At 45.3% G+C, this 24943-nt stretch overlaps 2 protein-coding genes across 2 annotated transcripts; one reads left to right on the forward strand and one right to left on the reverse strand.

Moving 5' to 3' along the window:
* Positions 1-13735: 13735 nt before the first annotated feature.
* On the reverse strand, positions 13736-14426 carry LOC117507998 (putative nuclease HARBI1; the record flags this gene model as incomplete). Its single annotated transcript, XM_034167715.1, has 2 exons — positions 13736-13930; positions 14012-14426. Coding segments are annotated over 2 exons (537 nt in total), but the record flags the coding sequence as incomplete, so codon positions are not given.
* A 6799-nt stretch (positions 14427-21225) lies between these two features.
* LOC117507446 (P2Y purinoceptor 1-like) lies at positions 21226-23464 on the forward strand. The gene has a single exon (XM_034167317.1). The coding sequence runs from the start codon at positions 21303-21305 to the stop codon at positions 22332-22334; it is 1032 nt and encodes a 343-aa protein (XP_034023208.1). The 5' UTR covers positions 21226-21302; the 3' UTR covers positions 22335-23464.
* The last annotated feature ends 1479 nt before the right edge of the window (positions 23465-24943 follow it).

The raw sequence follows: 24943 nt of genomic DNA on the forward strand, positions 1-24943 counted from the left end.
CCTCGGACTCCTCTTACTCTCACTCTCACCTGCCTTAGACCTCCTTGATCCATGCTTGCAAAGAAAAACACAGGCATGGCACCTTTTAAGGCCTATTACAGACTGATTGCAAATTGAAGATTTGTGTGAAGAAGTGTCTGACAGGTGCTTCAGTGACTGCATACTGATCAGATAGTTTCTAATAGCTGGGAACATGTGGTTTCTGTTAGGATACCATAGCTAAAACAATGACGTTTTGACTGCTTGAGTGACATCTGTGTTAAATTTTTTGATAAAAGGTGGGGGAAATATGTCAGTCCAATGAGAAAGGCTTAACACATTTGCAAGGCGTGTCTTTTGCTCTGCTGAGATGGTGATGATGAAGGCTGAGAGGTTCCCAGTTTCTTCAAACAGGTCGAAGCAATCAATAAAAACTGTAGTACATCACTGTGCCAATGTACTGTAGTATTGTAATGGAGGGTTAGTCTAACTGTTTGTAGGCCTAGTATTCCATGTATATTTGTTGTACTTTATTTTTACGTAGGCTTACTGTATACAAATGCTAAATGCACATGATTTCTGTTTGTTTTTGTACAGTACAAGTGCTATGTGCAAATGCACAAGATTTCTGTTATTTGTACTTTTTTACTATGTACAAGTGCTAAATGGACAGGTTTTTTTGTTTTGCAACATGCATTTAGCCAACAGTGAAGAATAAACATTTATTTCTTCAGCTTCGTGTCCTGAGCGTTGCATTTTCTATTTTCTATGTAGTGTTTAGAGACTGCTCAGTATTGTTTTTAATTTTGATTGACTCGGGGCACAATTTGACAAGATAGTTGTTTTGAGCACAGATTGAACTGTTTTGAGGTGAAAGTTTGGGTTTGCAAGAAGAGTCGGGGGTTTTGTGAGTGTAGCTTGAAAACTGGGTTTTGTGTTCACAGTTTAGAGAAAAGGAGAGCAGCTTCCGAGAAATGTGACTTAGCAATTGAGAAAAACTGTAACACAACATGTCATCCCACCCCAAACCATATTTACACATGTACAAAGTTGCTTGTGAAAGTTTTCCAGCTAAAAGCCCTTAAAGAGGACTGTATACAGAGCTCTCTGCAGCTCTCAGCATCTTATTATAATACTGCTAACAATAATAAATTATATTTATATAGTGTTTACATAGTGCTAAAAGACACTTTACAGAACAGAGAAAATAACAAAGAACAAAGCAACTTTATTATAAAAAGATTAAAAAATAAAAATAAACAAGAATATAAAAATCAAACCTTCACTGTGCCTTGTGATGGATCACTACGATGACCGGTCCAACATGGCAGCCGCATTTCTTGCGCCTCAGCAACCACTGCGGTGTCTACTCTTTATAATGTCTATGGTTGGAACCACAGAACTGTATATGAGAAATAGAGTCTGCAGTCACACTGAGACGTGTCCCGGCAAGGAGGCGTGGTCGCCACTTTCGATCAGGGCAACTCAGTGGGCAGCGCACACAGAAGCTTAAAGAATCTCTTCAAGAAACAGGTGCAAAATGCTGGAAAGCTGCGCATGTTGGCAAAGCCACAAACGGAGGAAGAAGGGAGATAACATTTCCTTCCATAAGTAAGGGCATAAGTTTGGACGAAGTGCACACTTAGTGCGCATGACGCAGGAATTGTGTGCAAACCGTGTAATGTCATCCCTGCCTCCAACGCCTCGTACACCTATTGCTACAACTATTTGTGCACACATAAGCCTGAAAGACAAAGTGTGCACTGTGCGAACCCATCGCACCTTCTCGCGGCAGGTGCCGGCCAAATTCCAGGTGACATGCACAAACATCTAACACCGCTCGCGTGGCACTTAGAAAATGTGTGGCCAGTCACACTCTTGGCACGACAAGAGACTGCAGACAATCACTGTCGTACTGCTGTGAAATTTGTCGAAGTTCCCCATGAGTGTGACTTTGCCAACACACACACTGACACATGGGTGTGTGTGCACTCCACTCATGGGAGGTGTGGCTTCTGACAGAAGCAGCTGTGGTGATCTGTCATTATGGACATTCCAGCTACACAACACCTAGTGTGTTTGGACAGACATGAACTAACAACTGTCCATTGTGAGGCGTGTGTGTCTGATTGCTGTATATACTTGGACATAAATAAAAACATATATCGCCATGGTGGCGACAAGCTGCAGCAAGCGAGCACATGTGCGCATGGAGCGGACACTGACAGCCCCCCAGGTTGAAACGGACTGTCAGATCAGAACACGCAGCGGGCGATCTGACTGTTACGTCACCCATGTGAGCTCTGTTCCACATAACGCGGTGTCTGTACTGTGGTGCGCCATCCACAAGACACGCGTGTCAGGCAGAACATGAGTGCAGCAGACTGGACGCACCTGACCAGTAGATGTGGACATCAGAGCACACTGTTTCTCATTCATGTCATTTCATGACTGTATGTGACCATAGATCATCACCAGAGGAACAGATCATATATTTATTTCTTGCTTGATAAATGCAGTGCCTTTATATGGTGTGGGATTTTTATTTTTTTTGTAATACTTCCATGTCCTTCCTGATATGATGTAGCTTTCTGCAGCTTTCAAAGAACAGCTCCGTACCTCAGTGGTAAAGTTTCTGACTGTGAATCAGAGGTTTTGAAAAGTGCAAGTTTGCATCCCGGGTGGTGTGTTTTCTTCTTCTTCTTTTTTTTTTATTATATCACATAAGCTGCGAAATGTGGTCCCACAGGTTTTTATTTTATTATTTATTCCACATAAGTGGTGCGATGTGGTTCCACACGTACCAGTTGGTTTTTATTTCTTCCACATAAGCGGCGCCATGTGGTGCACCTGGCACTGTTACTGTTCGACAGACACCGGTGCAAGCATGAACTCTCGCACTGGGTTTATGCACGCCTTCCCATCTGCACAATATTTCGTGCACTAATTTCGAACAGCTTTGCGCTGTTTCGCCGTTTTCGTTCAAACGCCATGCAAACTTCGCACTATGTATGAAGGGGCCATGAGCAGTTTTGCTTGTTCTTGTTACTTCTTCTATGACTTTTGGGCAATAAACTGGTGTAAAGCATCCTGCCTGTGTACCGAATCTGAGGATTTAGTACCACCTGGAATTTTATTCAAAGCTGAATTTATTCAGTACTATACAAAAACTGGATTGAATTAATGCACACCATGTGGAATTAATTAATGCAGCCTGTGTGCCCAGTCTGGATTGTGTCATATTGTGCCTTCATGTCTGCAGAATTTGGAAGCTGAAACATATCGGATCTCGTTAAACTTTCAACACTAAAATAAAATAAAATAAAATAATTTCATACCTGATGATGCATCTGCTTTCAGAACTATTGGCTGATGAAACCATTTGTTTATAGAATCAGAAATCCTTTACAGCTGCAGGTGTCTCGTCTGCATCATGTGGTGGAGAACACATTTGGAATCCTCTCAATAACCCTCCCAATCAACCAGATACTGGAAACCGCACCCACAATGGTGAGAGGCCACGAGGCGGCGCACGGCGTAAACCGGGCCAACATCCACATACCGGGCGGAGGGAGGGGGACCGGCAGGAGGGCACAGCGAACTACACCAGACCGGCTTGACCTGACTAACGTGAAAAGTGGGATGGACGGACATGGACTGGGGAAGGCGGAGATGCACAGAAACAGGATTAGACCTTAGACACCGGGAAGGGGCCAACGAACAGTGGAGTCAGTTTCCTAGGAACCCCTCGTAGGGTCAAGTAGTGCGTTGAAGGCTGTGGAAGAATGTAACAAAGCATGCCTAGCCCGCTCCCAGGTTCGTCGGCAATGGAGGATGAGACTAAGAGCCGAGGGAACAGACAAGCTATTGTTAATCGTGGGAAAAACGGAAGTTGGTGACTGAAAACCACCTGGAACGGGGAGTAACCGGAGGACACTGAAGGCAAACCATTGTGTGCGAATTCGATCCAAGGGAGTTGTGATGACCAGGACGCCGGATGCTGGGAAGCAAGGATGCGGAGACCCTTTTCCAACTCCTGGTTAAACAGCTCCGACTGCCCATTGGCTTGCAGATGGTAGCCTGAGGTTAAACTTGACGTGACCCCGAGAAGGCGGCAGAACTCCCTCCAGAAATGGGACAGAAACTGTGGACCCCGGTTGGACACAACATCCTGTGGTAATCCATGTAATTTGAAAATATGTGACAACATGACTTCTGCCGTCTCCTTAGCAGACAGGAGGCGTGGCAACGGGACAAAATGAATCATTTTGGACAGGATATCGACAACTGTTACAATTACTGTGTTACCCTTTGAGGGCGGGACACCACTAACAAAGTCTAAGGTGATGTGCGACCATGGATGGGTAGGAACCAGTAACAGTAATAGAGCACCCGTAGGTGGACGGTTGGCGGATTTCTGCGTAGCGCAAACCTGACGGGTGTTAACATACTCCGTCACATCCCTGGCAAGTCCTGTCCACTATAACCGCTGTCGTATCACTGAGATAGTCTTCTTGATCCCCAGATGGCAGAACAACCGGCTATCGTGACACCATCGAATTACCTCACCCCGAAGCATAGTGGGAACATAAAGATGACCTGGCGGACACCCCGCGGGAGCAGGATCCGTACTTAATGGAGATCTTACCCTCTACTCTATGTCCCAAGTAAGCGCGGACACAAAACAGGACTCGGGTAGAATGGTGTCTGACTCACCCGCAATTCAGCCTTTGACCACATGGTGGCACCCCTGACCTGACAGTCGGCTATCAAATGACCTGCTTGACCACAGTAAAAACAGAGGCTGTCCACTCCGCGACGCTGTCGCTCAGCAGGAGTGAGGCGCATGCGCTCGAGCTGCATTGGCACCTCAGTGCTGTGCTGGGATGACTCAGGCCGGGAAGGATGAGGCGGAACGGGCAGGAGGCGTGTTGGATGAATAGTCTGGATTCCCACAGTGAGGATGGATCTGTGCGGATGGCGAGCGCAATCAGATCGTCCAACTCTTCGGGCAAGTCTATGGCCACGAGCTTGTCTTGGATTTCTGCGGACAAACCCTGGAAAAAAGTGTCGTGGAGTGCAGCCGGGTTCCATTCACTTTTCGCTGCCAGGATCTGGAAGTTGACGGAGTAATCTGTGACTCGGCGGCTGCCCTGCTTCAGTTTTAGGAGGGATCGTGCTGCTTCATGTCCCGGGGCCGTATGCTGACAAACCTGCTCGAGAGCTCTTGTGAATGCCGGGAGTGAAGCACAGGCGGGTGAGTGACGACCCCACTCGGCTGTGGCCCAGGCTGCTGCTCGACCGGAAAGGTGAGTGATGATGTAAGCGATCTTAGATCTGTCAGACGGAAATATTGAGGCCATGAGTTCAAAATGTAATTCACACTGTGTGATGAATGGTCTGACGTCTCCTGAGTCGCCCGAAAAACGTTCTGGACGTGACAGCTGTTGCAAACAACTGGCGCCGGAACGGCGGCTGACAAAACAGCTGGCAGCCCCGGTGCTGGCTGGGATTGCCGGTGGCTGCATCCGACGTAGCCTGATGATCGAGTCGGGACAGTAGTTTGCTCATCTGTTCGCTAACCGATGCCATAAAAGCCTCTTGGCGGGTAACAAGCTCACTAAACCCAGAGCTTAGCGTATCAAGCTTGTCCCCGTCGTGCGAGCTGCTGGCTGTGGTGACGAACTGCCAGGTGGAACGGGTCTGAGTCTGCTGTCTCCATTGTTGGCCAGTTTGTTCTGACAGGCAGGTTTGGTTGGAGACAATTGCAAGACTCACTTACACAGCTCTGTTTGCAAATAGGCTTTAATGAGGGCAGAAGCAATGGTCGGTACATGGAGAGGCAGTCCAAAAAATACAGCAGCAGTACCAAGATCATCAGGCAAAAATGAGGTCGGAATAAACAGGCAGGAGGTCGAGTAAACACTGAAGCAGGCAGATCTAGAGAATACCAAGACAAGAGCTGGTATGAAGGCACAGGGCGCAACAAACTGGCAAACAGCCGACACAAGCTGTGAGCTAATAAAGCCCCAGGTGGCAATCAAAGAATTACACACAGGTGTGCATAGCAAGAACCAGAAGAGGGGCGTGGCCCGAGAGAGAGCGAGAGAGAGAACCACAGACAGGCCCCAGCAATAAAACCCCACAATCCCAGAAAACACAGAAAAGAAATACAAAAACAAGAAGAAAACAAAACAATCCAAAACCCCAGCAACAGAATACATACACAGTCAGGCCCTGACAAACACAGCAGCAGCAGGACATCTCAGCTCAGCTCCTGAGCTGCTGATTTACAGCAGCTGGAACAGATTGGATCCATGTAACTTTCGACACTAATATTTGGGAATGTGTGGGTGTAAGTTTAATACTTTCCTTACATAATTTAATGTAAATTAATTTTACTGGCTTGATATCCAGGTCAGAATGGTATGCATTGAAAATGCACATGAAACATTTAATTAATCAATCAATCAATCAATTAATTTTATTTATATAGCGCCAAATCACAACAAACAGTTGCCCCAAGGCGTTTTATATTGTAAGGCAAGGCCATACAATAATTACGTAAAAACCCCAACGGTCAAAACGACCCCCTGTGAGCACGCACTTGGCGACAGTGGAAAGGAAAAACTCCCTTTTAACAGGAAGAAACCTCCAGCAGAACCAGGCTCAGGGAGGGGCAGTCTTCTGCTGGGACTGGTTGGGGCTGAGGGAGAGAACCAGGAAAAAGACATGCTGTGGAGGGGAGCAGAGATCAATCACTAATGATTAAATGCAGAGTGGTGCATACAGAGCAAAAAGAGAAAGAACCCATCATGGGAACCCCCCAGCAGTCTAAGTCTATAGCAGCATAACTAAGGGATGGTTCAGGGTCACCTGATCTAGCCCTAACTATAAGCTTTAGCAAAAAGGAAAGTTTTAAGCCTAATCTTAAAAGTAGAGAGGGTGTCTGTCTCCCTGATCTGAATTGGGAGATGGTTCCACAGGAGAGGAGCCTGAAAGCTGAAGGCTCTGCCTCCCATTCTACTCTTACAAACCCTAGGAACTACAAGTAAGCCTGCAGTCTGAGAGAGAAGTGCTCTATTGGGGTGATATGGTACTATGAGGTCCCTAAGATAAGATGGGACCTGATTATTCTAAACCTTATAAGTAAGAAGAAGAATTTTAAATCCTATTCTAGAATTAACAGGAAGCCAATGAAGAGAGGCCAATATGGGTGAGATATTCTCTCTCCTTCTAGTCCCCGTTAGTACTCTAGCTGCAGCATTTTGAATTAACTGATGGCTTTTCAGGGAACCTTTAGGACAACCTGATAATAATGAATTACAATAGTCCAGCCTAGAGGAAATAAATACATGAATTAGTTTTTCAGCATCACTCTGAGACAAGACCTTTCTAATTTTAGAGATATTGCGTAAATGCAAAAAAGCAGTCCTACATATTTGTTTAATATGCGCATTGAATGACATATCCTGATCAAAAATGACTCCAAGATTTCTCACAGTATTACTAGAGGTCAGGGTAATGCCATCCAGAGTAAGGATCTGGTTAGACACCATGTTTCTAAGATTTGTGGGGCCAAGTACAATAACTTCAGTTTTATCTGAGTTTAAAGGCAGGAAGTTAGAGGTCATCCATGTCTTTATGTTTGTAAGACAATCCTGCAGTTTAGCTAATTGGTGTGTGTCCTCTGGCTTCATGGATAGATAAAGCTGGGTATCATCTGCGTAACAATGAAAATTTAAGCAATGCCGTCTAATAATACTGCCTAAGGGAAGCATGTATAAAGTGAATAAATTGGTCCTAAAATTGGTTGATGGTTTGGATGAAGTAACTAATGAAAATAACTCAGACAGAACAATAGGAGAGAAAGAGTCTAACCAAATACCGGCATCACTGAAAGCAGCCAAAGATAACGATACGTCTTTGGGATGGTTATGAGTAATTTTTTCTCTAATAGTTAAAATTTTATTAGCAAAGAAAGTCATGAAGTCATTACTAGTTAAAGTTAAAGGAATACTCGGCTCAGTAGAGCTCTGACTCTGTCAGCCTGGCTACAGTGCTGAAAAGAAACCTGGGGTTGTTCTTATTTTCTTCAATTAGTGATGAGTAGTAAGATGTCCTAGCTTTACGGAGGGCTTTTTTATAGAGCAACAGACTCTTTTTCCAGGCTAAGTGAAGATCTTCTAAATTAGTGAGACGCCATTTCCTCTCCAACTTACAGGTTATCTGCTTTAAGCTGTGAGTTTGTGAGTTATACCACAGAGTCAGGCACTTCTGATTTAAAGCTCTCTTTTTCAGAGGAGCTACAGCATCCAAAGTTGTCTTCAATGAGGATGTAAAACTATTGACGAGATACTCTATCTCACTTACAGAATTTAGGTAGCTACTCTGCACTGTGTTGGTATATGGCATTAGAGAACATAAAGAAGGAATCATATCCTTAAACCTAGTTACAGTGCTTTCTGAAAGACTTCTAGTGTAATGAAACTTATTCCCCACTGCTGGGTAGTCCATCAGAGTAAATGTAAATGTTATTAAGAAATGATCAGACAGAAGGGAGTTTTCAGGGAATACTGTTAAGTCTTCAATTTCCATACCATAAGTCAGAACAAGATCTAAGATATGATTAAAGTGGTGGGTGGACTCAATTACATTTTGAGCAAAGCCAATTGAGTCTAATAATAGATTAAATGCAGTATTGAGGCTGTCATTCTCAGCATCTGTGTGGATGTTAATATCGCCCACTATAATTATCTTATCTGAGCTAGGCACTAAGTCAGACAAAAGGTCTGAAAATTCACAGAGAAACTCACAGTAACGACCAGGTGGACGATAGATAATAACAAATAAAACTGGTTTTTGGGACTTCCAATTTGGATGGACAAGACTAAGAGTCAAGCTTTCAAATGAATTAAAGCTCTGTCTGGGTTTTTGATTAATTAATAAGCTGGAATGGAAGATTGCTGCTAATCCTCCGCCTCGGCCCGTGCTACGAGCGTTCTGGCAGTTAGTGTGACTCGGGGGTGTTGACTCATTTAAACTAACATATTCATCCTGCTGTAACCAGGTTTCTGTAAGGCAGAATAAATCAATATGTTGATCAATTATTATATCATTTACTAACAGGGACTTAGAAGAGAGAGACCTAATGTTTAATAGACCACATTTAACTGTTTTAGTCTGTGGTGCAGTTGAAGGTGCTATATTATTTTTTCTTTTTGAATTTTTATGATTAAATAGATTTTTGCTGGTTATTGGTGGTCTGGGAGCAGGCACCATCTCTACGGGGATGGGGTAATGAGGGGATGGCAGGGGGAGAGAAGCTGCAGAGAGGTGTGTAAGACTACAACTCTGCTTCCTGGTCCCAACCCTGGATAGTCACGGTTTGGAGGATTTAAGAAAATTGGCCAGATTTCTAGAAATGAGAGCTGCTCCATCCAAAGTGGGATGGATGCCATCTCTCCTAACAAGACCAGGTTTTCCCCAGAAGCTTTGCCAATTATCTATGAAGCCCACCTCATTTTTTGGACACCACTCAGACAGCCAGCAATTCAAGGAGAACATGCGGCTAAACATGTCACTCCCGGTCCGATTGGGGAGGGGCCCAGAGAAAACTACAGAGTCCGACATTGTTTTTGCAAAGTTACACACCGATTCAATGTTAATTTTAGTGACCTCCGATTGGCGTAACCGGGTGTCATTACTGCCGACGTGAATTACAATCTTACCAAATTTACGCTTAGCCTTAGCCAGCAGTTTCAAATTTCCTTCAATGTCGTCCTCACAGTCACCCAGTCGGCCTGCTTTCCCGGCTGCTCGGGATCTGCCAGAGGAAAAACTAACGGCGGCTAAGCTACCTTGGTCTGCACCGACTACAGGGGCCTGGCTAGCTGTAGAATTTTCCACGGTGCGGAGCCGAGTCCCCAATTCGCCCAGCCTGGCCTCCAAAGCTACGAATAAGCTACACTTATTACAAGTACCATTACTGCTAAAGGAGGCCGAGGAATAACTAAACATTTCACACCCAGAGCAGAAAAGTGTGGGAGAGACAGGAGAAGCCGCCATGCTAAACAGGCTAAGAGCTAGTAGCTGCGCTAAGCTAGCGGATTCCTAAAAACACACAAAGTGAATAATGTGTAAATAATTTAGAGGTGATTCAGCAGAGGGAGTGCTTTAGTTAAGGCACGTGAAGATTACACTGTGAAACAAATCGTTATCTAGTTAACTAGATCAATCTAACTGCGCAGATTAAACAGCTAACAGATACAGCAAAACACAGCTGTGCTCCGGAACAGGAAGTGATACAATACCACAGTGAGAGCCAACCACCAGTAGAGGCAAGCAAGAGCTCGCAATCCAAAAGGCCTTTAACATCTGGGCACTTCTTCAAGGAGGTTAGGAAGTGTCATGTCACGGACATGATGAGTGCAGACTCTAGTTCTCATATAGGACTCTGTGATTGGAACTTATTTCAACCACTGTTACGTAAACCAGCCATGACCCAATTATACATAATTTTATGGCTTAAAATCTTTTAAACTTAGACGTTAGAACACCCCCCCCCTGCCCCTACTACAGCTGCCATGTAGGGGAAAACTATCTATAGAGACCAATGCTGTTTTTATACCAGGTTGTAAAATGTTAATTTCTGCTCTAATGTTGGACATTTCAACATGGAGTTGAATGGGAAGCTGCTCACTTTTGGAGCCAGCCTCAAGTGGCCTGCAACTGCAACTCCAAGGTACTGCAACTTTTTCATCTTCCGGTAGGGCTTCATCTGAGATCATCAAGGTTTACTGCTTGTTTTGAACTCATGACTTTGCACCATTATCCTTTGACCCCAGAGCCACATCCATATATCCACTTCAGAGGTGCCATGGGTATTTTGGTGGCTTCCCTCACTTTTTTTGCATGGTTACTCAATTTTTGACAACTCTTTACTTGTCACTTATGTATTTGCCACATACTTTTACCATACTGTTTGTATCTCTTAATGATTGATGTAATGAAGTCTAAGAAGTAAGGAAGCAGTAAGGAAGGCAAGGCCAGTGTTAGCTCCAGGACCATACCAGCTGTAAAAGAACATCCCACATGTCTTACACGTTCTGTGGAGGCAAATGAAGGACCAAGCAGATCAACCCAAAAGTGTGGCGAAGACCAGGGGGAGTAGTTATTCCAAAGGAGAAGGATGCCTCAAACATCTACCAATTCCAGCAGATCAATCCATTTAATGTTGAAGGGAAGCTCTTTTTTAGCATCATTGCTAATAGGATGGTAACCTAACGAAAACAAAACAACTTGATCAACACTTCAGTGCAGAAAGCCAGGATTACTGGTTTCTCAGGATGCTTGGAGCATACAAGCATGATATGATACCAAATGCAATCTGTCAAAAGGGAAGGAAAAGACCTGCACGTCTTATTCTCGGACCTGGCCAATACTTTTGGATCAGTACCCCATTTCCTTATTTGGACAGCCTTCAAGTTTCCGCATCCCAAATGCCATCACAAACCTGGTGAGGAACTACTTCCGAGATCTGCAGTTCTGCAACAGAACAACTGAATGCACATCATGGCAATCATTGGAAGTGGCAATAATGGCTAGATGTACCATCTCCTAGCTAGCCTTTATCATGGCCATGGAAGTGATCATTCGAGCTTCCAAGTGGGTCATAGGAGGAGAATGTCTGGAGTCTGGACAGCGTCTACCCATCATTTGTGCCTACATAAATGACATGACCAATTTGACCTCAACTGTTGCATGCACCAAACAACTTCTAGGAAAGCTTCAGGCCAACATTTTATTGGGCATGGATGAAGTTGAAACCCAACAAATCCAGGAGCATATCCATCGTCAAGGGAAAACACATGGAACAGAGATTCCACATCAAGGATTCACCCATTCCAATGGTGTCAGAGCTGCCAGTCAAGAGTTTAGGGTGAGCTTCAAAGACTCAGACCAAAGTGACCAACTGAGGGAAGAAACCATCAAAGGCCTTGTCAGTGTAGACTTGCTTCCTGACAGGATAAAATAGTGGTGCCTCCAGTTTGGATTGCTTCCCCACCTGATGTGGCCTCTATCAGTTTGCGAGATCCCCATGACCAAAGTCAAAAAGCTGGAGAGGACATTCACCATTCATCAAGAGGTGGCTTGGCCTCCCCCACTGTCTTAGTAACATCAGCTTATATGAACACGGTGCCCTGGAACTGTCTGTCCCTGGCCTCACAGAGGAGATTAAATGCACCAAAATTAGGCTAAATATGACCCTGATCAAGTCTCAAGATTATGTGATCTGAGCAGCTGCTCCCAAACTGACAGCTGGGAGGAAATGGACCCCATCAGAGGCTGCAGAGCAAGCAAAATCTGCTCACAGACATGGAGACATTGCAGGACAGGTGCATGGGAGAGGTGGGTTTGGACTTGGGACGAGTTGACACACATGGCACAAGCCAACATCAGCTCGGAGGAGAAAGCTGGTGGTTCCTCAGGTGTGGCAACAAGAGGAAGCAGAAAGATGCTCAAAGGTGGTCTCACAGTCCAAACAGGGCCAATGGACCAGTTGGGAAAATTTGGAGCATTACAAGCTCACATGGAAGGAAACCAACTCAGTTTTATCATCAGGACCACCTATGATGTTCTTCCTACTCCCAGGAATTTAAACCAGTGGTTTAGAGAAGACCCTTATTGTGCACTCTGTTACACCCCTGCAACACTAAGACACATCCTCACCGGCTGCAAAAGTAGTCTGTCCCAAGGCCGCTATACTTGGAGACATAACCAGGTCCTACGACAACTGGCAATTGCCCTGGAAGGAAGGAGAACTACCAACAATCCTCTCTCCCCCCCAGAGCCCAGACACTCAAACATCACCTCCTTTGTGAGAGCAGGACAACTTAGAGTAAAACCACCTGCCAGAGTGGAATCAACCCTTCTACACATGGCCAGGGACTGGGGGATGCAAGCTGATTTAGACAGGAAACTTGTGTTTCCACCTGTGATCATAACAACAAACCTCAGGCCAGACCTGGGTCCTGTACTACGAAGTGGGGTTAACTTACTCAGATGTAACCCAGGGTTAACTTCTTAAACCGGGGTTGACAAAACCTGGTGTCCTCAAGTGGTGTTAATCCGTACTATGACGCTGATTAAGATCTTGATTTGTTAATTGGAGTTTGTGTGTGTTCACGTAAAAGGGGCAGCTTACAGCACACGTCACCATTTTTCAATGATGGCGCGGTCACCTTACTTTACTGAAGAAGAATGCACAATTATTATGCGGAGCTACGAGGAATTTAAATTAACGTTAAGGGGGAAATCGAACACATCGTCTGCCAATAAAGCAAGACAGGCTTGTTGGCAACGTATTGCTGATTGGGTAAATGCGTAAGAACAATTCAATTGTTCTCCAAATCTGTTACAGATGATTAACCTGTGGAATGTCTGATATGTGTAAAATAATGACCTTCTTTCATTAATTACGCCCAGATGCAACACGATTTGGAAGTGGGCATAGGCCTACTAATAGATGTTAGGTTAATTTAATGTTTCTTAAATAGGCTACCTATCTAAGGATTTAAAGCCATTAATGGTCATTCTGTTAACATAGTTACATATATATCACTTTGGCATGAAGGTTATCCAACAGGACAGCCCCATGTGGGGAGAAAAAGAATGTGAAATATGTAATTACAGTAATTGTATATTAGAATATTTAGAAAAATCACCCAAACCAAAGCAACCCTTATGTGGCTGAAATAAGTGAAAAGAAGGTGAGCTTAGAGTGGACTACACGATAATGGGTATATGAAATAGGCCGAATAGAACGGCTATACCTGCACATTGATACTGTGAAAAGATTTGCGATTGACATAATCACCCTCGTGCTCTCCCAGGGGTACACTGATTGGGATTTGCATGCAATCAATGGCACCTATTACTCTTGGGAAACCTAGGAGAAATTGTTATTGATAAGCCCCACTTCGCCTAATTAATGGACATGCTTTAGACCTATTTTGATATTAGTAATTACCTGCGATTGCATAAAACCCTTCTTTGATTTGCATTGTGGATAAATGGCCAGGGAAAACGACAAATGCATCCAACAGTTTAGATAGAGCAAGTACTACCTTGCGAATCATACGACATACAGTATTCTTGCTCAGATGTTCAGCATCACCGATGGAATACATAAATTCTCCACTGGCAAAATATCTAAGCGCAAGGCACATTATCTGCTCGATTGTCAGGGCATTGCTACGATGGGTGATGTTACAGACGTCTGGCCCGATCAGCTGACAAAGATAACGAATTCCCTCGGCTGAGAATCTATATCTTTCATGGAGAATATCGTCCGGGTATGTCAGCGGATTCTGGCGGTCTTTAAAAGCCCTCGCCCTGCGAAGAGAGCCCCTCACAATTTGTGCTCCAATATCAAACGGATCATCCAGGTAGGCCGGCATTGTCTTCGGAGTGATTGAAGGTGGATGAGCGGTACTTATAAAGGGAGTGGTTAAGCGAAAACCTCAAGCTAACCTAGAACATAACCTGCTCGGAGCAGGTTTGGCACGCAGCGTAAATTGCCATGGCAGCATACCTCGATCAAAACCTATCCACCTTTCTTAGTACAGGTTAACTGGGAAGTTACTCCACACGTCATCAACTTACTCCCGAAGTTACCCTGATAAGCCAGTAACCCCGCTTCGTAGTACAGGCCCCTGGTCTTGTGAACCTGCCAGAAGTCACTTTTCATTGTTGAACTATCTATACCATGGGAGGCTGCAGTTTGGAAAGCATATAAACAGAAGTGACTGAATTGCCCAAGCGCTTCCTGTTGAGGTTGGTTTGTTGCCACATCCACTACCAAGTTTCTCAAGGGAATGCGATCCACAAATGTGTAACCAGATCCACAAATGTGTAAAAGAAAATCTGTGTGTGTGTGTGTGTGTGTGTGTGTGTGTGTGTGTGTGTGTGTGTGTGTGTGTGTGTGTGTGTGTGTGTGTGTGTGTGTGTGTGTGTGTGTAAAACCAGATCCACAAATATGTAAAAAAAGATTGACAAATCTGTAAAAAATAAATAAATAAATAATAATAAATAAATAAATAAATAAAAAAATCTGTGTGTGTAACCAGATCCACAAATGTGTAAAATAAAATCTATGCGTGTGTAACCGTGTCTGTGAAAATCGGGCCACTCAGTTGGATGTGTTCTTACGCGTGACTTTTGCTACACTTCTGCCACGAAAGATCCACAAATGTGTGCAGCGATTTGAACTTGTGTGGATGCTAACCACCAGGGGGCGCAAGCACCAATGATATCAGTCACTGCTACCGTTTTAAGCTTGGCCGGGCCCTTGAAGAACATCTTTGAGGGCCTGTTTTGTTTTTCCTGTGTTTTGGAGACCAGGATCATGAATGGATCTTCTTGCGTCTTTTAATTTTAAATAAACACAAGAATAAAAAATGGTAAGAAAATGCTGAAGGTTTCTTTCAGCCAGCTGCATGTCAAGATCTTTCTAATTCACAAAGAACAGAGGATGTCTCATTTTGGGGAAAAATGGTTTGGTCTGTTGTAGAACGTTTGGAAAGAGGTGTCATTTGATTTAAAACAGCAATTTGCTTTGAAGTTACTGATTCCAGAAGAACTCCCGGTCAGATGCTTTTCATTCTGGGAGCCCCTTGCTCCTCCCTGGAGGAATTTCATTCATCCAGGAACACCTTAAGGGAAAATCCACACTGTGTCCGATCACAGTGTGCTATCATCGGCTAACCTTAGCCTTGGTGGCGTCTGGAAATCACAGGGAGGAGATTGTGTTTTTTGTAACACCTTCTACCTCCCGAGTAATTTTGGGTTATCCATGGATGATAAAACACAATCCCCGGATTGATTGGCCGTCTGGGGTTGTGGCTCAATGGAGCGAAACCTGCCACCAGGAGTGTTTAGGATCCTCGGTTCCACCCGGTGTGACCACTAAAGAGGAGTTTTGAGTCCCCCCCCAATCTTGCAGCAGTGCCAGCCAAGTACCACGATCTTGCTGACGTCTTCAGCAAAGATCTGGAACTCACGCTGCCCCTGGACCGTCCGTATGATTGTGCCATTGATTTGATCCCGGGCGTCGAGTACCCGGCCAGCAGGCTGTACAACCTCTCACGTCTGGAGCGCGAATCAATGGAGACCTACATCCGGGACTCTTTAGCTGCCGGTTTGATCCAGAACTCCACCTCCCCGATGGGTGCTGGTTTCTTTTTCGTGGGCAAAAAAGACAGTGGACTCCGTCTATGCATAGACTACAGAGGGCTAAATGACATTACGGTTCGCAACCGATACCCGCTGCATCTGCTAGATTCAGTGTTCACGCCCTTGTATGGAGCCCAAATTTTCACCAAATTGGATCTTAGGAATGCATATCACCTGGTTCGGATCCGGAAGGGAGACGAGTGGAAGACGGCATTTAACACCCCGTTGGGTCACTTTGAGTACCTGGTCATGCCATTCGGCCTCACCAATGCGCCCGCGACATTCCAAGCTTTGGTTAATGACGTCTTGCGGGACTTCCTGCATCGGTTCGTCTTCGTATACCTAGATGATATTCTCATCTTCTCCCCGGATCCTGAGACTTATGTGAAGCATGTACGTCAGGTCCTGCAGCGGTTATTGGAGAACCGGTTGTTTGTGAAGGGCGAGAAGTGCGAGTTCCACCGCACTTCTTTGTCCTTCCTGGGGTTTATAATCTCCTCCAACTCCGATGCAGCCAAGGTTGCGGCAGTGAGAGATTGGCCCCAGCCAACGAGCCATAGGAAATTGCAGCAGTTCCTCGGCTTTGCAAATTTCTACCGGAGGTTCATAAAGGGCTATAGCCAGGTAGTTAGCCCCCTGACGGCCCTAACCTCCACTAAAGTCCCCTTCACCTGGTCGGATCGGTGCGAAGCCGTGTTTAGGGAGTTGAAACACAGGTTCTCGACTGCACCAGTTCTGGTGCAGCCCAATCCCAGTCGCCAGTTTATAGTTGAAGTGGATGCCTCTGACTCAAGGATAGGAGCCGTGCTGTCCCAGAGTGGGGAGTCTGATAAGGTCCTCCATCCTTGTGCCTATTTTTCCCGCAGGTTGACCCCGGCTGAAAGGAACTATGACGTCGGCAATCGGGAACTTCTGGTGGTGAAAGAGGCCCTTGAGGAGTGGAGACACCTGTTGGAGGGAGCTGCGGTACCTTTCACGGTTTTCACAGACCATCGGAACCTGGAGTACATCTGGACCGCTAAGTGTCTGAACCCCAGGCAAGTCCGTTGGTCATTGTTCTTCGGTCGGTTTGACTTCCAAATCACGTATCGCCCCGGGACCAAAAACCAACAGTCAGATGCACTGTCCCGGGTGCATGAAGAGGAGGTCAGGCCAGAGCTGTCGGATCCACCTGACACCATCATCCCTGAGTCCACTGTCGTCGCCACCTTCACCTGGGACGTGGAGAAGACCGTCCGGGAGGCCCTGACATGACACCCGGACCCCGGCGATGGACTGAAGAACAATTTGTACGTCCCACCAGAGGCCAGAGCTGCAGTCTTGGACTTCTGTCACAGTTCCAAGGGGTGCGAAGAATCGTGGCAGTGGTCCGGCAGCGCTTCTGGTGAGCGTCAATGGAAGCCGACATCCGGGAGTACGTCCAGGCCTGCACCACCTGTGCCAGGGGCAAGGCAGTACATAAAAAGGAACAAGGACTCCTCCAGCCGCTGCCCGTGCCATGTCGCCCCTGGTCCCACATAGGCCTGGACTTTGTCACGGGTCTCCCTGCGTCACAGGGTATGACCACCATCCTGACGATAGTGGACCGGTTCTCGTGGCCCTCCCGAAGCTCCCGACGGCCCAGGAGACTGCAGACCTCTTGGTCCACCACGTCGTGCGTCTGCATGGTATCCCGACGAACATAGTATCGGATCGTGGTCCCCAGTTCTCCTCGCAAGTCTGGAGGAGTTTCTGTAGGGAACTGGGGGCCACCGTGAGCCTTTCGTCCGGGTACCACCCGCAAACCAATGGACAGGCAGAGCGGGTCAACCAAGAACTGGAACAGGCCCTCCGTTGTGTAACCTCCGCGCACCCGACGGCCTGGAGTAACCATCTGGCCTGGATCGAGTACGCACACAACAGCCAGGTATCATCAGCGACCGGCCTCTCCCCGTTCAAGGTGTGTTTGGGGTACCAGCCCCGATTGTTCCCAGTCGTGGAGGGAGAGGTCAGGGCCCCCTCGGTCCAGGCCCATCTCAGGAAGTGCCATCGGGTGTGGCGCACTGCCCGCTCTGCCCTGCTTAAAGCCCGGACGAGGGCTAAGGACCATGCAGACCGCCGGCGTACCCCGGCCCCTGCATACCAGCCCGGGCAGGAGGTGTGGCTCTCCACCAGGGACATCCCGCTGCAGGTGGAGTCGCAGAAACTCAAGGACCGCTATATTGGACCCTTCCCTATCATCAAGGTCCTCAGCCCTGCCGCAGTGAAGCTGCAGCTGCCGGCTTCACTGCGGATACATCCTGTCTTTCATGTCTCCCGGATCAAGCCTCACCACACTTCATCCCTCTGCACCCCCGGACCGGCGCCACCTCCTGCCCGGATCATCGACGGGGAGCCCACGTGGACAGTACGCTGGCTCCTGGACGTCCGTCGAAAGGGCCGGGGGTTCCAGTATCTGGTGGACTGGGAAGGTTACGGACCCGAAGAGCCCTCCTGGGTGAACAGGGGCTTCATCCTGGACCCGGCCCACCTGGCCGATTTCTACAACGTCATCCCGACAAGCCTGGTCGCGCGCCAGGAGGCGCCCGTTGGGGGGGGGGGTCCTGTTGTGTGGGCCGCTAGAAGAGGAGGTACTGCTGGCCCACCACCAGAGGGTGCCCTGCCTGAAGGCGGGCTTCAGGCACCAGAGGGCGCAGTCGGCTCCCTAGGAGCCCAGAGCTGACAGATGTCATCACCATCTTCCATAAAAGCCTAGCAGTGACATCACATCCCTGCCGAGAAATCAGCTTACCCGACAGCTTGGAGCTGGTTGGTGAGAATTTGGAGGAGTAGGCGAATCCACTCCCAAATTCTTAGTTGTTACATTAGGCACTGCACGGATTGTGTTTCCTGCTACCTTGGAGTGGAGGACTGTTTTCACTCAGGAAGGAACTGTGAGTTTGCTGACTGTTGCTGGGTGTTCACACACCCACATAACCTGTTTGTTCTTCCTGCCAGCAGTACCAGATCTGACAGCTGGAGGCAGTAGCCACCTGGGGAGTCAGGACTTGGCGGCTCCGGTGTGTTGCAGGTCTCCGTTGGCAGTGGAAATCGTGTGGGGCCCGGCTCTTCTCTGGACAGGTGTCTCCTATCCTCGAGCCTGCCCACACGTCACCTGTTATGTAATTGACTGTTACCTAAAAGCAGCATATGTATTCCGTTGTGCACATTTCACAACATTAAATTGTTATATTTTGGCATTTTCACTGTCCGTTCATTTACGCTCCCTGTTGTGGGTCCGTGTCACGACACTTTCAGAACAGAAATACACATTTGTGGACCTGTTTACACATATGTGGATCGAAATACACATTTATGGACCTGTTTACACATATGTGGATTGAAATACACATTTGTGGATTGAAATACATATTTGTGGATCGAAATAAACATTTGTGGACCTGTTTACACATATGTGGATCGAAATACACATTTATGGACCTGTTTACACATATGTAGATTGAAATACACATTTGTGAATCGAAATACACATTTGCAAATACTTTTGCTACAATAATGGCCACAAACAAACATTTAAACAGACTCTCTCTCTCTCTCTAAAATCACATATTTCACTGAGATTTGCTTCCTGGGTGTCTTGCATCAGCAGTGACCTATACAGGGTGTGGAGTTACTGGTGACTGACTCTTCCTAAGTAATGTGACGTAGCCTTGGCTGAAGTTGAAACAAGTCTCCTGTCAAAGTAAATGTTACATGTTGAGCAATATCATATTTCTAAGGTATAGTTTAAAAAATGAAAGTGCCAGAGGATTCAAACAGAGTCTCAGCTCATGATTCAAAACAGCAGCTCCGGGCACGTCTGTGTGGTCTTCACGTTTTGGACAACGTGCTGCTAATGCAAGAACGGCTGATGTTGATCAGATATCTGTGTTGATCTGAGTTTGCCAAAGGTTGGCCCTCAGTCACAAGAGGAGGCTGGTACAGAGACACAACTCCAGCAGCGCACAACTTAAACAAACACCATAAAAGAAAAAAAAAAAAAGCAGCTGCAACAAATCTCAGTGCAGGTCTTCACACACATCAACACATTTTATCAGCATTCATTTGGAAACGTCATAATAAGCGTCAAGGAGTGAAGGACCTAATATGTTTCAAATCATAATTAGAAACTAGAACGGCACTCGGAGCGTGCATTCCTCTGCCAGTTCTTGAAGTGATATTTGTATCAGCTTCAAAAGTCATATTTATATATCTCTGTAAATATTTGTGAATTTTTCTCTTTCTTCAAGATTTCAAGATAGGGCATTTCTTAACAATGTCAGTGTTGTTAGTTAATATCTGTAGCTTCTCCAAAAATATTAGTTCTATCAATGTTCCATTTTGGAGGCATTCATTCTTGACCCAAAATACATAAACATACCAAACAGCAAATGCCAGCTCTCCCCAGTTTGTCAGTAATTGAAGTTACACACACACATCACACGCATGTACGGAGATGTTTTTGTCTTTTCTGCATTTCTGCAAGCAGGTGCATCTGATTTTAGACATGCAGAAACAGAGACAGTGCAGAAAACATCAAACGTAATACACTTTTGAATATATATATATGTTGTTTTTTAAGTGGACATTCACAAGTTTGGGAGTTGCTTGTTTGATGAAATGAAGATTTATGGCTTTTGTTTAACACAGACTTAAGATTGTTATTTCCATTTTTCTTCATACTTGATATGTGATAACTTTTTGCATAAACTGTGTCGTTTAAAGGCCACTGATCCCAAAGATGCTGTGAAAACAGCTGGCAGTAAAAGATTAATTCTTATATCATTTCGTGGTTATTTAGAGGTCTGTGCTGCTGCAGCCTCATCTGAGTCATGAATATGATTTCATTTGGCAGCTGTTATTTCTTGACACTGACTTTATCACAGCAGCCTCGATCGGCCGCGTCGTGGCAGAGGGCGGGGCGCTCACACTTTCACATTCGGTTTTCAGGGCGCGCGAGCAGAGCTCACGGACAGATGTGCGCGAGCCAGTCAGAGGCTGATGGTTAACGCTGACGGATAAAGTTCGTTTTTGCATGAGGAGACGAAACAAGCAAACAAAAAAGGCAGATGTCTGAGAATATCGGACACGCAGCCAACCTGTCCGCCTGCGTCAGGATCAACAAGGATTTTACGCACGCCTTCCTGCCGTCTGTGTTCGTCCTCGTGTTCGTCGTCGGGACGCTGTCGAACGTGTGGGGTCTGAGGGGCGTGTGCCGCAGATGGACTAAGATCGGAAACATCAACATCTTCATGCTGAACCTGGGAATGGCGGACCTGCTCTACCTGTTCACGCTGCCCTTCCTCGTGGCCTATTACGCACAGAACAGCAGGTGGACTTTCGGACAGATCTTCTGCAAGGTGACACGCTTCTGCTTCAACCTCAACCTCTACGGCAGTATTGGCTTCCTCACCTGCATCAGCATCTACAGGTACCTGGGCATCGTGCACCCCATGAAGGTGATGGGAAAAATCACCAGCTGCCACTCCGTGGCCATAAGCCTCCTGGTCTGGGTTTTCGTCATCGTCCAGATCTTGCCTGATATGTTCTTCGACAAGACTTTTCCAAATTCATCACACTCATGTTTCGACACCACCTCGGACCACCTGATCAGAAGCTACCTGCCCTACAGCATCGGCTGGACCGTCACCGGGTTCGTGGTACCTTTGCTTATCATCTTAACCTGCTATGGACACGTGATGGTGGTTCTGGCCACGAAGGCCAACGTCAACCCCCTGCTGAAACAACGCTGTTTGAAGCTGGTCATCATTCTGGTGTTGCTCTTCTCCATCTGTTTTATCCCCTACCATGTGTTTCGAAATCTCAATTTACAAACAAGGATTTTGAAGTTGGAAGGTTCCTGCCACACCAGCTTCCACAACGTCTACATCGCTCACCAGATTGGCCGAGGGCTGGCTTGTCTGAACAGTGCCTTAAACCCACTGATCTACTTAGTTGGAAATGATGATTTCCTCATGAAGCTGAATGACTTCAATAAACGTGCCCGAATGTCTCTGGCCGGCTTGACAGGAGCGTTCATCTACCGCAGACCCACAGAAGGGGACCTTCCATCAGATACCCAAGAGCTAGGAGAACTTTGAACACATGTAAGGACAACATGCACAGTCTATGAGATGTTTATCTGAATGTGTTCAAGTGGTTTGTCGTTGTAACTGCAGGTTTCCTGTGTAAAGACTGATGTCTGGCCGGATATGAATCTTATGAGCAGGTTCATGGGACTTATGAAGTGTTTACTAAAATTACAGGAAACCAGGACAATGGTAACACAATTTCAAGGTGTGACAAACTTCAACTGAGCAAGTTCTGATTAGAGACTGACCAATATGTATTCTTTTTATATCTGCTGATATGTACATAGAAATGGCACTGATTCCTAACATTTCATTATCAAACTCAGCATTTACATAATATAGACTTCTCATCTGTTCTGGTGGAGCCGAGTAGCATCGTAGCGACTGGTTTCTTGTTACTGTAAAACACCTACTCTGACTGAACATGAATGGCAGCTGGTCGTTTTATCTTTTTTGTTGTAGCTACTTTGACCAAGGGGTGATGGGGTCCCAGCCATGCTTGTCAGCTTTGTAAACAGTGTCATCAGAGTGCCCTCTGCTGGACAAACTACATAATGACACAATTTCAAACAGCTAAAATGTTTTTTTCTGCATTAGTTATTTGGTAAAATACAAGTTTTCATATAGGCAAAGCTAACCTCAATACTATAATTGGTCAAATGATATATTGGTCGGGCTCAAGTTCTTATGAGTTCCGTGGAACCCAGCTGGAAAAGCTGTCATACTTTCATGCTGCATACACGTGTTTGCCAAGTGTGGCACAGTAAAAGAAACTGAAATTTAAAAATTTCAACTATTCCCACTTGCTGGCAAATGTTGATTTACCCTCAACAATGATCCAACCTGGACATTGTATTGTATTAGTTAGTTTTGTGCTGAGATACACATTTTTTTTGTAAAAATAAATAAATAAAAGAATTAACTTGCATGAGAGAAAATAAGTTATAACTTTACAGACAATTTCCTCCCCCCAAAAATTCTCTCTCTCTCTCTCTATAAATATATATAGTACAAAATGCTAAAATACTGATTCAGTTTCCATCTAATTAAATCATTGAAGTTTTCTAATGTGAACATGTGAATGCAACATATTACTTTAGCTTTTGGAGGGAATGTGACAAAGTGGCCTCTGGAAGGATTGGAGTGCGTGAAGAACCCGTCTAGACATTTTCTCACTGTTGTGACCTGCAGATGAACACAAAGTACAGCCACTGTACTCTTCACCATTCCAAACACAACACGTGGCGCAGCTGCTGAAGTGTTGGAGTAAGTTACAGATAAAGGATTCGGACAGCATTTCCTCCTGCACACCTCAGCAAAGTAGAACTTATCAATGATGGAAAGTAACCACTACCACCTTGTTCTCACTTCACTCTGAAATTCTCTGTCACACAGATTGTCTGCCATCATATTCCAAAGGCTCACAAAAAATCTTTGTCACAGTTGTCAGGAAACTTGAGTACTGAAAAATTAAGTTTAAAAAATTAAGTTAAAAATTAATCACTTGAGCCACTTGAGGGTGTCAGTTCCCATAGAAGCCCATGTCAGAATGTCCAGAAATAAACATGCTTACAGCCTGTTACAAAAAAACAACTTTTGATCCATGTAGTTAGTTTCCCCATTCATGACAACTGTCCAGGGTGGGAGTTGTGCAATATAACTTATAATTTTAAGCATTTTTAGCCATAAAGTTATGTCTGAGATATTATTTTGGGGTGTGGTTGATTTGATCACTCAAATGAGACCATCAAGGCTAGCAAGCCGCTAGCTCCTACATGAACATTTTGTTGCAAATCTGAAATAATATGGCTCTGTGCTTAATAGTACTAAAGGAACACCTAAGGGGTCTGAGCATCAGGTTTTTTTGGGGGGGGGGGGTGATTTTAGAAGTATTTAATGCATATGTTCGCACCATTACCACTAAATAGCACATACTGATAGCTAGGTCACCATAGCTAAACTGATAGTGCCAAGGTTATTGAGCCTATGTGGTGATCATAATGTTTACCAAGCCACCTATTAGAGCCACACCCAGTCTGTAAAAATATGCCTAAATCAATCACCTGAACTTACCCATCTTGTTATCTTTAGCGAGCTTGGAAACTCTGAGATAGCTGTGCACGGGGAACTACCCACTAGTCCTAGTATTAAGGAGAGCATGTTGAAGTTGTTTTTGCATTTATGGTAGCCTATATGTTGCACTAAAGTAGGTTAAGTAATGTTACAAAAATGTAACAATAAAAAACCCATTTAATTATGGTGAATTTCCATTATTTATTAATTTTCAGTTCAACAGATTTATAGACAACTGTACAGTTAAAGGTGATTAATGGTGTACGTCAACAGAATCATATGTTTTATTTTTGTAAATTGAACAAAACTGGATCTGGTTTGTTAGCTATTTGAAAGTATTACATTTATTTGTGAACTTGAAAATCAGTTTGGGTTTGTAATACACAACATCAAATAATACAAGTCTGCACGTCTTTCATTACAAAATCTCCTTTAACAGTGGAATGTGCCGATAAAGTGCTGATCCCGACCTCTTATGAAACTTCTCTGCTAGTCACACGACGTCCTGCATCAACAGAGCCTTAAATTTGGAAGTGATCAGCTCC

Source organism: Thalassophryne amazonica, chromosome 3, assembly GCF_902500255.1.
Source record: "Thalassophryne amazonica chromosome 3, fThaAma1.1, whole genome shotgun sequence".
Taxonomy (NCBI): Eukaryota; Metazoa; Chordata; class Actinopteri; order Batrachoidiformes; family Batrachoididae; genus Thalassophryne; species Thalassophryne amazonica.